A 16,780-nucleotide genomic window follows, 5' to 3' on the forward strand; every position below is an offset into this window, starting at 1 on the left:
CATAGGTCACTAGCTTCCGGGAAACCAGTAAATGAATGTATCTTTCCAAAACACCTCAGACAAGCACTCTTCACATATTGTTTCTGGACTTTCTGTATTAGAATGCCTACTGAAACCTTGTTTGGGTCATGTGATGTAATTTGGTGCAAGGGACACCAGGACTGGTTGTCACAAACACTTTATTTCAGTAACTATAAGGTTCTGAATCAAAAGTCTGATGGCATAGATGCTTGTTTTCTCTAGCAGTGGTTTTGCATTTGTAACAGTGTTTTTGGTTTAAACGATGGTTCCTAAATTAGAATACATTTTGTGAATTCTGTCCTCCAGAGTCCAAACTAAAATTCCAGCATCATTTTGTATATTAGTTTTTGGTACATAACTACAATGGAATGCATTATAGCAAGGTTCAACTATCGAATAAAGATAGATTTTAACTGAAAGAATGAACTGTGGGATGAGAGTCTTACCAGTGACCTCTGTGAAGAGCATTCAAAATGCTCTGTTGTTATTATTTGCCATAGAGAGCAGAAAATACAGGGGAAAAATGGATTCTAGTATACTGCATACTGCCAGTATACTGTCTACATGTAATATTTATGCTACAGTCACATGACCTCATAATGCTATTCTATTTGGCAATTGGTTTTAACGCATTTTATGTAAAAATGGCACAGAGTCGTATTTAAGTCGTATTAAATCTGCTCCATGGGTTTGCTCATCTCTTGTCATTTGCGCATGGGACTTAAAAAGGCATTTTACAGCCATTTGTTGTGTCTGATCTAATTGGAGGTTGTAAAGTTCTCTGCAGGAGTCCACAGCAGTTTTATGCCAATTTTCAATTAAAATGTTCTGTGGCCTTTACAATTAACAAAAACGGTTCTGGGTAATTTGCAGGATTTCTGTTCCCATGCTAAATGAAGCCTGAGCCATGAACTGCCAAGTGTGTGTGGTATCGCACAGCTTCAGTGTGTGTCATGGGTGCTGCACAGCACTGGCCAACAAGGCACACAAGTCTTTGTAATATACTGTATATAGTGATATTATTTAGTAAAATTATTTAATTGTTAAGCCATGTTTCATACAATGAAACTCAATGGGGCTGTTCTGGACCTCATTGACTTTCTAAAGAAAAACTAAACACTGAGACATTCTTTTGTGTTCCACAGAAGAAAGAAAGCCATAAACATTTGAAAGACACAAGGGTGAGTAAATGATGACAGAATTTTCATTTTTGGATGTCTTTAAACGACGGTGTCAACTGTTTTATTTAATAACATTTCTAGTCCAGGGATTTAAAATAATTTTAGCATTTATATTTAAAACCCAAATAAGCTTGAATTACAGTTTGGTCTGTTTGGTTGAGTTCATTTTAGTATATTGTCTGCTGTGCTGCTTTAATGCCCTTATGTTTCGTATTAAACATGATGTGCATAAATGAACGTGATCCCGATTGTTCCATGCAGATGAGAATGATTTCTTGTGCATCTTTCCTGACAGTCTGGTCATTGGCATGGTAATGTATTCAGCTTCAGTAAATGGAAATGATATGTACGCTATGTGTGTGTGTGTGTGTGTGTATGTGTGTGATAAATTCTGTTAACCACACTCCAGACATTATTCCTGGGTGTGTCTTATGTCTGAACAATGAGGTGAAAGGTCGGGTGCTTTTGGGAGGCTGTTGCCTTTAGTTACCAGAGTGTCGGTTGGGAATGATTGACAGAAGATGGGGGAGGGCTCATAAAGTACTTGTTGTGCTATATGCTCCTAAATAACAGGTGGAGAGAAAACAGTGATTTCTTCAAAGAGGTGTTGTTCTGAGAGGTGTAAAATGATCATTCAGACAGGGTTTAACTATGATGATGAGTTTAATAAGGGTTGAATGTGCTATAGTATGTGAAGGCACAAAAAAAATCAAGGCTTCATTAAAAGCTGCGGTATGTGTGTAGACAATAAAAGGTTCTATGAGTCGACAAATTCATGCAGTGTCACACACACACGCTCAGAGCGCTGTAAGATTGGAGGAGCAGAAGCACAATGATAATTAGTTGTTGTAATGACTGGTGATGGAAGGCGTAATTAAAGGCAGAGAGAAAGGATGAACAAAAGGGAAAGCAGCAATAAAAGTCTCTCCGTAAGCTGTTGTTGCAGGCATCTGACGGAGACAGCAACATGGTATTGTGGGCATGTGTGTGTCTGTGAGAGAGTGAACAAGATTTACACCAACACCATTGCACATTTGATTTGAGTTTTACATTGTGTGTGTGATTATGCAGCCTCTACAGCCGCTATTGTCATGATTTATCTCCGAACACTGACATCTAATTGCTTTTTATGTTGGTGAAATTTGTCTTGCCTACTCTTACAAGCTTCTGACAGGAAACGTCAACCATTCTCTCTGTCATGTTCACATCTTTTCAAACTGCAATTTAGGCATGTGAGATTTATCCTAGCATTTCCGTGGGTCCCAAGATGTCAAGATCTTAATGTTCAAGAGCCAGCAAAAAGAGATTTTTCTACAAAAGACATTACATTTATTGATACTATGGTCAGTGCTTAACAGTAAGGGTTTTCTTTTCGGCTGGCCCATTTGGGTCATTTCCCCCCCTCATTTTTACTGCCAACAATTCCACTGGCCTAACCATAAAAGAATGATCTTATTTTTTTTATACACTACCATTCAAAAGTTTGGAGATAGTAAGATTTATTATTATTATTTTAATTAATAAATTAATATTTATTTTATTTTTATTCAGCAAGGACACATTAAATTGATCAAAAGTGACAAAAAATTCTGTCAAATAAATGCTGTTCTTTTGAAATTTATATTCACCAACTCATGCTAAAAAAGTATCAAAATATTAAGCAGTATAACTGAGTGTCAAATCAGCATATTAAAATGATTTCTGAAGGATCATGTGACACAGAAGACCAGAGTAATGGCTGCTGAAAATTTAGCTTTGCCATGACAGGAATAAATTACATATATTTAAAAAATATACTGAAATAGAATTCATCCTCCATGAGCATAAGAGACTTCTTTCAAGAACATGTAAAAATCTTACTGACCCCACACCTGTGTATAGGTTTATAAAAGTTTTTTTCCATATTTGCTAGAAATAATATTTATATTTGTCATTAAATTATTTATAAAAAATACTAAATGTTCATTACAAAATATTTAAAAGTATAATAATAATAATTACTATAGACTTGTTACGGAGTCAGCGAGACAAGAGCCGTGCCGATCCATATGTAAAGCTTTATTCCAAGACATGGTCAAAAACAGGCAGTGGTCAATACCAGCAAACAGATATAGCCTAGACAGGGCAAAACAAAAGAGTAATCCTAAAACAGGCATGGGTCAATCGACGGCGAACGTAATCCAGAGGGCGAAGCAAACAGGTAATTCACAAACAGGCAAAAGTCCAGGCAGGGGCGGACTGGGGCCAAAAAGTGGCCCTGGACTTTTTAGCACAGAGCAGCCCACCAAACCCGGTCCGCAACACACTGCACCACACCATAAATGACTGGCATTCTTTACATTATAATTTGTCTTTCCTGGTGTAAATGGCAAATAGTAAATAATTTTTAAGAATTTTTACGAGGGACATTTAATATCACTAAAGTTAAATACCAATATTATCAGTCCATATGACACAATGCTCTGTTGTCGTCTTGAATGCGGACTGTGTTTATGGTGCCTTTCTATTGGTAATATACAGTATTTGTACTTTTGCAGGAGCTTGACATCTATCATTTTAAGGAATAGAGCTCCAATTGTGGAAAAGAGTATACAAATTATTTTGATGATGAAAAAATTCAGTAAACAGTACTGTGAAATATATAATGTTACCATTTAAAATAGCTGTCTTTTATGCAAATATATAGTAAAATATAATTTATTGCTGTGATCAAAGCTTATTTTTTTAGCATCATTACGCCAGTCTTCAGTGTCACGTGATCCTTCAGAAATCATTCTAATGTGTTGATTTGCTGCTCAAGAAACATTTCTTAATTAATTATGAATGTTGAAAATGGTTGTGCTGCTTCATATTTTTGTGGAAAATGTGATACCATTCAGTCTTGGGTAAGATTAAAAAATATAAATTAATATTTTTCTTTTATTAGGTTGTATTAAATTGATTTAAGTGACAGTAAAGATATTTACACATATTACGAAGTACTTACATTTCAAATAAATCCTGTTCTTTAACTGATAATGATTAAGCAGCAAATTAAGCAGCATTAAAATGATTTCTGAAGGGACACTGAAGACTGGTGTAATGATACTGAATGTGACACTGAATACTGGAGTAATGATGCTGAAAAGTCAGCTTTGATCACAGAAATAAATGACATTTTAAAATATCCTAAATAGAAAACCACTATTTTAAGTCAGGCGAGGTGCAAACGAAGTCCGAAACGGCAAGACAAAGGGATAATCCAAGAAATATAGGCCTAGTTTAGGGCAGGCAGAGAACAGACAAGACGAGGGAAACAGGCTAGGATCAAAACACGGGTGAAACAGGCAATGAACTAAACTAAACTAGATAAACTTGGAATGGCTCCGTAATGTTGCTATCGCTAAACACAGAGATAAGCGCAAACAATACTCGACAGTCTATGTGAGTGTGAGTGCTGCTTAAATAATGGTCCAGATTGGAAACAGGTGTGAGTGTGTGATTAGTTCCTGGATAGGGAATCATGGGAAATGGAGTCCGGGGTGAACTGTGCAGTGTGAGAGTACATGTGGTGGATAGTGTCCTCTGGTGGTGAACAAACGGAAGTCCATTGACCGGATTCGTGACAAGACTCCTGTTTTAGTTAGTAGATTCTGCCAAGAAAACAAATGTATATGTCAGTGCAATGGTTCAAATATTTAAATTGCCATTATGCTGATGAGTTAATTAGGCTGCTTTGGGCACTTTGAAAGTCAAGACTGAGAAAACAGGTGTTGTTCTTCACATCTTCTCAGCTGGAGTGGTTCAATGATGGTGCTGGAGTACATGTGGAATGAACATCAGTCAGAGGATGACTGAAATTGATCAGGTGCTGAGAGCTGAGAAGAGATTGTGCCTCCACTCAGTGATCAATACACCCAACAGTGCTTGAATATGTGGATGTGTTACAGCTCAACCTGTGTGTGTTCTGTTTAGACTGTTGTACGACTCTGAAGACTTCACTGGAAACACAGCTCTTATTGCCAAATGCTTGGTGCTAAACTGTAATGATCGCTACATATACACTATTCAAAAGAAATATCTTATTCTCACCAAGGCTGCATTTATTTGATCAGAAATTCAGTAACATGAATATTGTGAAATATTATACCAATTTAAAATAACTGCTTTCTGTTTTAATATATTTTAAAATGTGATAGCAAAGCAGTCATTACTTTGGTCTTCAGTGTCACATGATCTTTCAGAAATCATTCTAATATGTTGATTTGGTGCTCAAGAAGCATTTATTATTGTTATACACTGCATGTTGTGGTGCTTAATATAATATTTGTGAAAGCCGTGATGGATTTTTTTTTTTCAGGATTCTTTGGTATGGAAAGTTCAAAGAACAGCGTTTATTTTAAATAGTAAAGACTTTTATAATGTTACAAAAGATTTCTGTCACCTTCAATCAATTTAATGCATCCTTGCTGAATAAAAGTATTTTTTTTTTTTTTTTTAACTAACTCCTAAATTTTTAATGGTAGTATTGCATTTGGCACATGCATTGTTTGAAAGTGACATATATTTTTTTCTATACAGTGTTTATTAGTGTGTTCCCTGGGTATTGAGCCCACAACCTTGGCATTGTTAGTATCATACTAAACTATATGAGCTACAAGAACACTTCCTTTATGTATAGACTCACGTTGGTTGGTCAGATACATTGTGAAGAAGTTAACTGCTCAAAACAAGGGAATTTCCTGCATGTGCTTTTTATTATTTGTCATTGTTTTGTTGTCAACTTTCATGTATTAAATTGACTGTTTTTATACAATATAAGTGTTGCCATGCTTATTTTCAATGTGCTTTTGTTTGTCAGGATTAAAGTTTCCAGTGATGATCGGCCTGTGAGCAGTTCTCAATGGCTCAGAGGAAGAGGCCAGGGACCAACAGCAGCATGGCCACAGAGACTCACGCTTCACCTCTACGCTCCTGCCCAACCCCATACCCCGAACCTGTGCACCCTGAGGAGGAGTATGAAGAGCGCCGGGACCCTGAGGTGTCCCAACACTCCTACCACAACCAAGAGGAGGCAAATTTGACAGACAGCCGGCCAGCCACGCCCACCACTCCAGACCATGCCCACAGAGACTACCACAGCCACCCGGACAGTCTGGATGGAGACTCTAGCTCAGACTATGTCAACAATACGTCTGATGAAGAAGAGGATGATTTCGACGAAGGGCTACCGGAGGAGGATGAAGGTGTTACATATTATATCCGCTATTGTCCTGAGGATGACAGCTACCTGGAGGGAATGGACTGTAATGAGCCTGAGTACGGACACCCGGACACTCACATGAAGCCACCTCCGGACACGGATGAGTGCCAGGAAGCGGTTGAGGAATGGGTGGAGGGAGAGGACAATGCACATGGTGATGATGGAGAAGTGCGTTGCGAAGTACTCGAGCAGGATTCTGACCAGCAGCTGTACGACGGCAGACCCGAACCTGTCCTCGATCACCACCAACACTATCCGGATCCCCACCAGGAACAGATTCCACCTCCTGATGAAGATCAAGAAGTGCAGGATGTTGAAGGAAGTGAGGGCTACTGTCCTGATCAGGAAGAAGAACCGCAGGTGGGGCAAGACAGAGGTGGTTACGCAGGAGACTACTATGCCACGGAGGACAATGGAAACTCTGTGCATGTGTCACCGTACAGGGGGCATAAGGGCACAGACGGAGAAACCGGAGAGGAGGCAGAGGAGGATATTGATCAGATAGTAGCTGAGATTAAGATGAGCACTGGACGCAGGACCACGTGAGAGAGCAGGTAGGCGAATTTGCATAGCAACCTGTAATTGTATCTGTAGCAGCTTATTAAATTAAATACACGGTTCAGTGAAAACAGAATAAATTAGCTCAGTAAATATGAAATATAAATATGAAATTTATCAATGTATTCAATTTATTTCGGACTAATATTCTGCAGAAAGAGTGGATGGAATATATACTGTATATCTCTTATTGGCTCTGAGTACTCTACCATCTCACTTTGAGCATTTTGGATTCATTTTGGATTCATCGATGTAATAGGTTACTGTAAGTGTACCTATCTGGTCTGTGACATCTATACACTACTGTTCAAAAGTTTGGGGCTGGCAAGATGTTTTTGAAAGTAGTCTCTAATTCTCACCAAGGCTGTATTTATTTGGTCAAAAATACAGTGAAAACAGTAATATTGTAAAATATTTTTTACATTTCATAATAACACATTATATATTTTAAAGTATAATTTATTCCTGTCATGACAAAGCTGTTTTTAGCAGTCATTACTCAAGTCTTCAGTGTCACATGATCTTTTAGAAAACAGTATTATTTTGATTTTATGCTTAAGAAACATTTCTTATTATTACCAATGTTGAAAACAGCCTTTTGTATTTTTTGTGAAAACCATTAAACTCTTTTTCAGGAAAGTTTAAAAGAACAGCATTTATTTGAATTAGAAATCTTTTGTAACATTATAAATGTATTTTTGATCAGTTTAATGCATTCTTGCTGAATAAATGTATTAAATTCTTGTTTTTGGCCCCTAGGAAAACAATGACAGCAAAACTTGGACAGACTTCTGTTTCCTTTTAAAAGGTTTAAATAGTTAAACAGTCGGAAATATTAATGTAATATTAAATGTTATTTATTTTAATTTAATAAAAAAGATCATCCCCAAAGGGCTCTCTGAAATATACATATTCATTATTATAGTTAAATATTAATGTGAATGTTGACAGCCCTCATTTTAAATGCAAGTGGCATTTGAGTAAACGAGATTAGTGCTTGTTTATGCCCAAAAGTGAACCTCAAAATCTTGGTAGCTGAGCAGTGTGTAATGATGTAGTTTCTTATGCTCTTAAGAGCTGATGCTTAATATGTGATATTTGGAGATGGCATAGAATGTTTTCTTTAATGTGATGTCAATGTATTTTTATGTAATTTTGGGGGTAGTTCCAAAGACAATTATAGAGAAAAGGCCGTTATTACCATTTACTCACTCATTTCAAGGGGAAAGTGCTCAGTTTGAGCGGCAAGATGAAAAGGATGAAAGAAAGTAATCTGACAGAAATTGGAACCATTTCATTGTAACCTAGACATGAAGGGGACCCTGATCAAAAGCAATTTCTTGAAATCCCCAAATATAAACAAATTTCCATTACCTTGAGAAGCTTTTTAAATTCCGTCCCATTATTCTCACTCAGGTACATTGTGTGTTTGTGTGTGTGTGTGTGTTTTTTTGCCTGAACAACCGAAAACTGGCTCATTTCTAGAAACCTCTGCCTAAAGTCACTGAGTAATAAAGCCAATAGTCGGCTTGCTGAAAAATGAGAGGAGGTGCTGACTTTCTAATTGAGTTTGAAAAATTAGGTTTTCTTAGATATTTCCTTCAAAATACCTTACTTTGCATTTTCAAAACAGAATAGGAAATTAAATCTTTCCAAGGGGGAAATAGGTGAAGGGGTGAGATTTAGTCTGATTGCCTCAGTGGTCCAGTGAATGTCTTGTGAAGTTCTATTACACTCCTGCTTCTTTATTGCCTTTGGGCAATGAGGAGATTACATTTTATCCTGTCAGGCAACAAATGAATTTCATCAAGTAATAATGTCCTTATGTGCAGTAGACAGAGTGCTCATTTGAGACTTAAACTCCCCTGCAGATAGACAAAGTGTAAAAGTGTCTTTTTAGGCACTGTGCATTTCCAGGTAAAGACAACATCTTTTCATTTTACCAAAGTGTTTCAATACATTGTGTTTGAAAAATGTTCGTTATGCTGCATAAAGTGTTCCCGTTGGCCTTTTGCTTCTGACACGCATCAAATTGTTAATGCTGTTCATAAAGTGGCCTGCAACCCATCGTCTGTGTCTTTTTTGTCCTCTGTACATGTCACATCTCACCCTTCACTCATTTGTCACTCATTTCTCTCAATTTAAATTCTTTCTAGGTGTCTAACAGTGCAGAACAGCCAAGGAAGCAGCAGCGGTCTGATCTCAATAGACCACTGGAGAACAACAATGTCCCGGAGGTGAGCCTGTAATCATACAACACATTAACCAATCAATATCTGACAGTATGCACCCCACATAATCACTGCACATTTCAATCAGAGCTATTCTAGTCAGTGTGAGGCTGTCATTTATTTATGCCTCATTTCTCTGGCTTTCTTAGACAGTTTCTCTTTGCTTTTTTCCTGGCATATCTCAGCTGTTGTACTAGCTTGCCACCATCCTCCCACATGTGTTGATATAGTAAAATAATTGGCTTTGCCCTTCCCTGCCCTGGCTCTACTGTATTTACATGGACAGAGGGGAGTTCAGCCTTGAGCTGCCTGTTCTGCTTCTCTGCACATTTTTTATGCATGAATGTAACTCCATAAGAGTTTTGCAGCCTGATTGTAAGAGCCATAAAATATGAGACATCATCTGGGCAGTTACTCAAAATCGCCAAATAGTTGTTCAAAACATGTTTTATAGTGCTACCAAGCTTTCTGCCAAGGTCATTTTTAGATCATCATCAAGCTTTTGAATGTTTTTGTTCTTTTTTTGTATAAAAACTTATGAATGTTTCACATGTAGGAGGTAGTGAGACATGAGAATTTGTTAATTAGGGTCATGAATATCAAGAATATTTATTGTTAAACCTTATTAAAATGTTCACAGTCATAATTGTTAAAAAGCCATTTAAATTATTATTATTTTTTTTTTTTTTTAAATCTCTTATAAATATTTAATTCTGCAAATTAGGGAACACTCACCCAATAAGTCAAAACATAATGGTAATAACCCACAAAGTATTCACCCGAAGGAATTCTGTTTGTATGCATCCCTTGCTGTAGAGTCCCTCCTTATGTCATGTATAGCAGTATTCAGTCTTGCCTTACTTCATCTGAACACATTTAATTACCTTGACTGAGGGTGTTTTTGAGTCCTTAGATTGCATTTAATATAGGCCTCTCGAAGCATAACCTCCATTTGGATGGTTCTGTTGTAAAATGATGGCTATTGCTCCGTCTGATGGTGTGTCTATGTCCTACAGCTCTCGGCACAGTTCTGCAAATAGCCACTTCAGAATGACTGACAGGATTTTGTATTGTGATACAATGAGCCACATCTAGAGTCATCTGGATGGTTTCCATTTGAGTGTTAGGTTATTTATTTAGTTTAATTTATAATTTTGTTTTAAAGAAAAACACAGGTGTTTTTCATTAAATTCCCAGTGCTCATTTCCTATTCTCAGTCTGTTGGCAATGTTTTTGTGATAATATTACTATATTAAAGTTATGATTTCATAATTAAGCAATATCACAGAATCGAATCATGCTACAAACACGGCCGAGTGCTGCACAGGCCTACTGACATTCAGACCAAAAAGCATGATAAACAGTACACAAGAAGTTAATATTCAGCAAACTACATATTACACAAAATATTGACAGTTACTTTGTCTGTTTTGGCTTAGCTAACTAAAATAAGGGCAAACAAAGCCATGTGCAGAATTGTTCTGAAACAGTACTGGTGTAACTGCAATTAATCTTTTGCAATGAGTCTTTTTTAACAAATCGTTTGAGGAGATGATTCAATGACTCACTTATAATATTTCACAGTTACTGAATTTGAAATACCATACTACTCTTACTATATTGTATGTTATGCTACTCCAAATTCAACCGCTTATTTGAATAAATCAGTGTTTTTCTGATTTGTTTTTCACAAATTATTTGAGGGAATGATTCAGTGACTCGCATATAAAGGCAATCAATTGTTCAAGAACTTAAAATTGTGTATATAATAAATGTATATTTGTATGTTTTTATTATATTGTTTATATTTATTTTTTGTATTTTATTATATTTTTGTATAAAATATGTTGCTCTAGTTAACCTAGAGATTGTTTTTCTTCGAGTTCCTAAAAGGTATAAACCTTAATAAGTATGCTGTATGTTGTGAGCATCACTCATCTCTTTTCATACATCAAACACTGTTTCTCTGTTTCCTAGCCAACAAAGAAGACGGCCTCATTTCCCAGCTTCGTGGATGGTAAGCGAGCATCTCCTATCTTTAATTTTTTCTGCGTTTGATAATCTGCCCCCAAAAGTTTTATTCTATCCAAATTAAATCAAGTCAAAAACAAATCAAATTCACCAAACCAACTCAGAGTAAGGAGATTAGAGAGCCACACAGAAGAAAGCATTATGTCTCAGTGGATTTACATGCTGAAATGCGAACAGAATTTGTAAGCTGTTTTAATGGGTTGCAGTGGTGAGACATTAATTAGAGGAGTCGTGTTTGCTAATATAAGGGCACATTAGTGGATGCTCAGCTAGAGGAATATTCACAAACTATAGCAGGAAGTAAAGGAGAGTTCTGGAAAAGCAGGACAATCGATTGACCACAAGCTTATTTTTGGTTTACGCAAGTCTGAGAATGTATTGCTGCTGTCATGCCTTACTTTTGGGAACAAATTCTGCTTTCTATTAAAAGGATAGAGTTCTGTCAAATTTAAACCTTGTGCCTGAATGATGGCAGCAAAATGTATCCCTTGGTGGGTATCATGACGTCCACATTTCCATATCACACCAGCAGAATACTCCCAGCACACCCTGCTTTTCCTCATGTGGCCACCTTGGCTCCTGCTTTTCAGTGTCTGCGGTACAATTTTCAGCCCTCACAGTGGGATGGAATTGAGAACACACACATATTTGCACACATTTTCATGCACACGACATCTGCATGCAACTTTTCTGCCTGATAAGCTAACTCATATACCTTATCAGTCACTGTGAGGTGGTCTACAGAGGAGGTGGCAACACAACAAATAGCTTTAATAATGAATTCTCAACGCTTCCCCTCTAACAGTGCCGGGCCCCTGTGAGCCTGAGGACCTCATTGATGGGATTATCTTCGCCGCCAACTACCTCGGCTCCACTCAGCTCCTGTCGGAGAGAAATCCATCCAAAAACATCAGGATGATGCAAGCCCAGGAGGCAGTGAGCAGGGTCAAGGTACAGAACCCTAGAACCTCTGTATTTCCATTTTATTTTGGTGTGGCTTTCAAGCGAGATGTTTGGACAAAGCGGATGCAGATTTCTCTGTGGAAAATGAGATGAGATGAGATTTGTTTGTTTACACCCCAGGACTTGTTGACTAATCAGTAGTTATAGGATTATTTTCCATGGTGTAGAAGTGTAATCCCTCTTCCTCCCAATTGGTTAACGTAGAACAACCTCCTGTTGCCATGTTACATGGAACATTCAAGTGAATTTATTGTGTTTTAAGAGAGCATGTGGTGCAATTAAAGTGACATTTTTCCCCCCAGAATACTTTGGATACTGACCTACTTCAGCAATAATTTATGGGGTAGACAAAAGCAATCAGCTCTGTACACACTAAGATATTTATGCTATCTCTTTTTTTTTTTTTGCATTAGCAGTAGGGATATGGAAGCTGGCATTATCGAGTATGTAATCACTCACTTTGCAACAACTAAACAAAAACTTGCCTTGAAAGAGTCCATGCATTTGCTTTGTTAATGTAGCCTATTAGAATGCCAGTGAAAACCAAGTCAGACAGAACCATTCTACAAGCTATACATTACGTCTACGATCAACACAGTGGTGTTTCGTTACTGAACCTGTTTTGAACCAATTTTTTGAGTGAATTATTCAATAACTCTATAATTGAATTCAATTGAACTTGCTTTGTTTCTGCATGAATGGTCGGTTTTGAATTAATCGTTTAAATAAGCGATTCAATGACTCACTCTTTCAGACAGGGACTTGCCGCCACTTACTAGCAGTTTTAAAAAATATAATTTCATTTTTTGAATCATTTCATATTTCAATATTCAAAGCTCATATTTTTAAAACAATCTCGTTGTATTTTTTGAGCAATTGTAATTGTAGTGTAAATGTATTCATGCCACATCTGAGCTGCATTGAACAGTCTGTAAATATGCCACTTCAGATGTAGCATCTATGCCACCTCTACAGAGAAAATTGATTTTGTTTATACTAGTTTCATTTGAATGCTAACAGCCCTGTAGTGTCTTCTTATTCTAATTGAAATCATTGATGAAATGTTCCACATAGAATATGACACATACAATTAATAAGGTTAAAAATGCCCCTGGAAAGCAATTTGGGTGGGCAATTTCTGACACTTTTATGAACTTACCACTGCACTGAATATGAAGAATATTAAAAGCTTCAGTCAGCTGTCCACAACAGGCATAAACTAGCCAAGGTACCAGCACAAAAACACACTCAGCAAAATATTTTGTCCAATAACTGTTCGACAAACCCCTCGCACACCCCTAATTAGCAGTTACTCTAAACTGTGTTTTTGATAGCAGAAGAGGATTCATATTGCCAGGATGAATCTATAGGTTACAAACATCTATTCATTGTGCTGTTAACTATTGGCCATAGCTGGCACTCCATTGGGTCAGGAGGTAATGGATGAGTTGTCAGTCCTATATTAGATGTTTTATGGCTTTCAGCACTCAGCAATGGGAATCCACACAAACCATTTGAGAAGCTGCTGTCCTGACTTGTATGCTGTGCACGAGGTGTCTCAATCACTTTCAGACTGCCTGGCTCCACTCATGCTTGATATACTTCAATTTAGCTTTTTCAGGACAGAAGCAGTTCCAAAGTGGTGCATCTGAATATAAGAAATGGAAACATGCTGTAGAGCCGTAAAATTTGAATGCATCAGGAATATGCAACTTTTAGCTAAGTAAGATTGTTTATTCTTGACAGGAGCATCTGTGAAGTTTAAAATTACTGCTGTCTGGTCCTGTGGATACTTTGATGGTATCAGATGATGAATTATTATAATATTCATGTGCCATGGTATTTATATGGCACTTACTTTTTGAATAGAAAGATATCAATAACTTTTAAATGCTTTGAAATGAAGTATCATATTCTGTATCCTTACAAAGTAATAGTCTTTTATCCCTAGTTTACATTGTTCCCTCTTGAATTGCATGTTATTTTAAGAAAAGACAGTTGTTATAATTGCAGTGATGCTTCATTGCGGTCCTCCTGGTCAACAGCTGGCAGTTAATTTTATATGAGCTGCTCCACAGTGGGCCACTAAGCTGCTCCACATTTAGAAACACATACCTGTGGCAAGGACAAGCACACACACCCACAGACATGCGTGCACACATTTGTCAGCTGGATGCACATAGCCCCATGGTGGGCACGAAGGACTGGGAATGTGCCTCAAGATGGCAGGATCACTCACTTGTATCAGTGTAATACAGAGGTACTATATAATACAGAGGTACTATATAGTACAGGCCTCTCTGTTGTTCACTCTCACACAGTTACATACTGTACACCTGTCTGGTCAGTTTCTCTCTCAGATTATAGAAGGACATTTCTCAGGGTATGTTCCAATCAAACAGTAGAGTTCTGTGGAGTGGACTTTACAAGGTATTAGGCAATCTTAAGATTTCAAATAATATGCCGTGTGTATGATCAGCATAAAATGATACTCCACTGTATTCACTGTGGAGAAAGAAATTTATTCATCAGTCATTGCGCATCACTTCAGTACTTTACAAAGCCTAAAATAAATGTAGAACAAAAGAGATGTCAGCTTATTTCCTCACACTGTCATTAGACATTATGTACATGAGCTTAAAGCACAATTTTTCAATATACACACACTGGCCACTTTATTATGTACACCTGTTCAACTGCTTATTAACACAAATATCTAATCAGCCAACAACTAGGCAGCAAATCAATGTATTTAGGCATGTAGAAATGGTCAAGACAATCTGCTGAAGTTCAAACTGTGCATCAGAATGGGGAATAACGTTGATTTAAATGACTTAGAACATGGCATGGTTGTTGGTGCCGAATGATGAAATACTGAAATACTCAGACCAGCCCAGACTGCTGATCTACTGGGATTTTCCACACAGCCATCTCCAGGGTTTACAGAGAATGGTCAGGAAAAGAGAAAATATCCAGTGATTGGCAGTTTTGTGGGTGAAAATGCCTTGTTGATGCCAGAGGCCAGAGGAGAATGGCCAGACTGGTTCAAGATGATAAAAAGGCAACAGTTACTCAAATAACCTCTTATTACAACCGTGGTATGCAGAAGATTATCTCTGAATGCACAATACGTTGAACCTTGAAGCAGATGGACTACAGTAGCAGAAGACCAAACCGGGTGCCACTCCTAAAAACAAATTTAGTTTGGTGAACTGAACTTCTACAGATATTCCCTGCTGAGTGAACACTGTGTAGGGACCTTCTGAATCAGAACGCAGCTTCAGCTTCCACCCGACTTCCAGCATTCTCTATGGAGGGCCAATCCTGTCATTTCTCTCGCCTGCCACCTTCAAAAGCCATTCAAAATGAAACCATGGCAACACACTCTCCTTCTCCTCTCTATGCTTGCTATTATTATGTTTCTAGATTTTTTTAAGTTAAGGTGAACTGCACAATCCTCCCTCCTTTCTCTTTTTCTCCTTCTTCCTTTCTGTGTCTCTCTCACACACACACACACACAACTCTGACATTCATGCACTCACTTATCTGCTCTTCCACTCTGCAGATGATAATGTGTCTGTCCACAGCTGAGTGAGCAGTATGTCAGTGCAGAGCCTGAGGACAATGTTTTTCTTGCTGCACTTCTAAAGCAGTGATTTCCAACCAGGTGAACGCATAACCAGAGTTGAGGAGACGGTTCACTCATATAAAATTGAATGGGAGAATTTGTGATGCTCAATATAGTAGCTTTTGTTTCCATCTACAGTTAAAAGAGCCTGTTTTTTTCTGTTTGTTTACTCTTAAATTTTCACCCATTAAAGGAATAGTTCACCCAAAAATTTAAATTTGCTGAACATTTACTCACCCTCAGGCCATCCAAGATGTAGATGAATTTGTCTTTTTCATTAGAACGGATTTGGAGAAATTGAACATTACATCACTTTCTCACCCATGGATCCTCTGCAGTGAATGGGTGCCGTCAGATTGAGAGTCAAAAAATCAGATAAAAGCATCACATCATTTTACTGTAATTTCTAGCCACAATATGAGTCCATCTCCTGTTTTCCTCTCACATCAAAATCCACTGACATATTTGTTTAGAACTGTTTTGGCCTGTTTTTCTCGCTTGTGAACGGTGCTTGATCTGTGCATATTTTTCTCCTGATTCAGATAAGACAACTTTTTAGCTGGAGAAGTAATATTCTGTAGAGGACTCATATTTTGGCTGGAAGCAATGATTTGAAGTTAAAAATGTTGTTATGGATTTGTTTATAACAAACAGCTTTTCAATTCACAATACATTAGTTGATGGATTGGAGTCGTGTGGATTACTTGCGGATTATTGTGATGTTTTTATCAGCTGTTTGGACTCTAACCAGCCTAAAATATACAGTGTTATTGCTGTTTGCATGATTTGAGCCAAAGAAGCACAACTTATGATTCCAGTGGTACCCGATTTTATTCATTTGAAATATGCTATTGAATCAAGATCAAAACACGCAGGATATGCAAACACGCAGGTTATGCAAACACTGAACACAATGCAATTCTTA

General features: G+C 37.4%; 1 protein-coding gene across 1 annotated transcript in view; it reads left to right on the forward strand.

The window, feature by feature from the left end:
- Nucleotides 1–16,780, forward strand: part of LOC107700361 (amyloid beta A4 precursor protein-binding family A member 2) — a 69,920-nt gene that overhangs the window by 41,984 nt on the left and 11,156 nt on the right. The window contains 5 exon segments of the mRNA XM_074187056.1: nucleotides 6,043–6,969; nucleotides 6,972–6,998; nucleotides 9,159–9,239; nucleotides 11,211–11,250; nucleotides 12,070–12,215. Coding sequence (XP_074043157.1) covers nucleotides 6,085–6,969; nucleotides 6,972–6,998; nucleotides 9,159–9,239; nucleotides 11,211–11,250; nucleotides 12,070–12,215 — 1,179 coding nt within the window. The 5' untranslated portion in view covers nucleotides 6,043–6,084.

Source organism: Sinocyclocheilus anshuiensis, unplaced genomic scaffold (assembly GCF_001515605.1).
Source record: "Sinocyclocheilus anshuiensis isolate Anshui unplaced genomic scaffold, SAMN03320099.WGS_v1.1 scaffold154, whole genome shotgun sequence".
In the NCBI taxonomy this organism is placed as follows: domain Eukaryota; kingdom Metazoa; phylum Chordata; class Actinopteri; order Cypriniformes; family Cyprinidae; genus Sinocyclocheilus; species Sinocyclocheilus anshuiensis.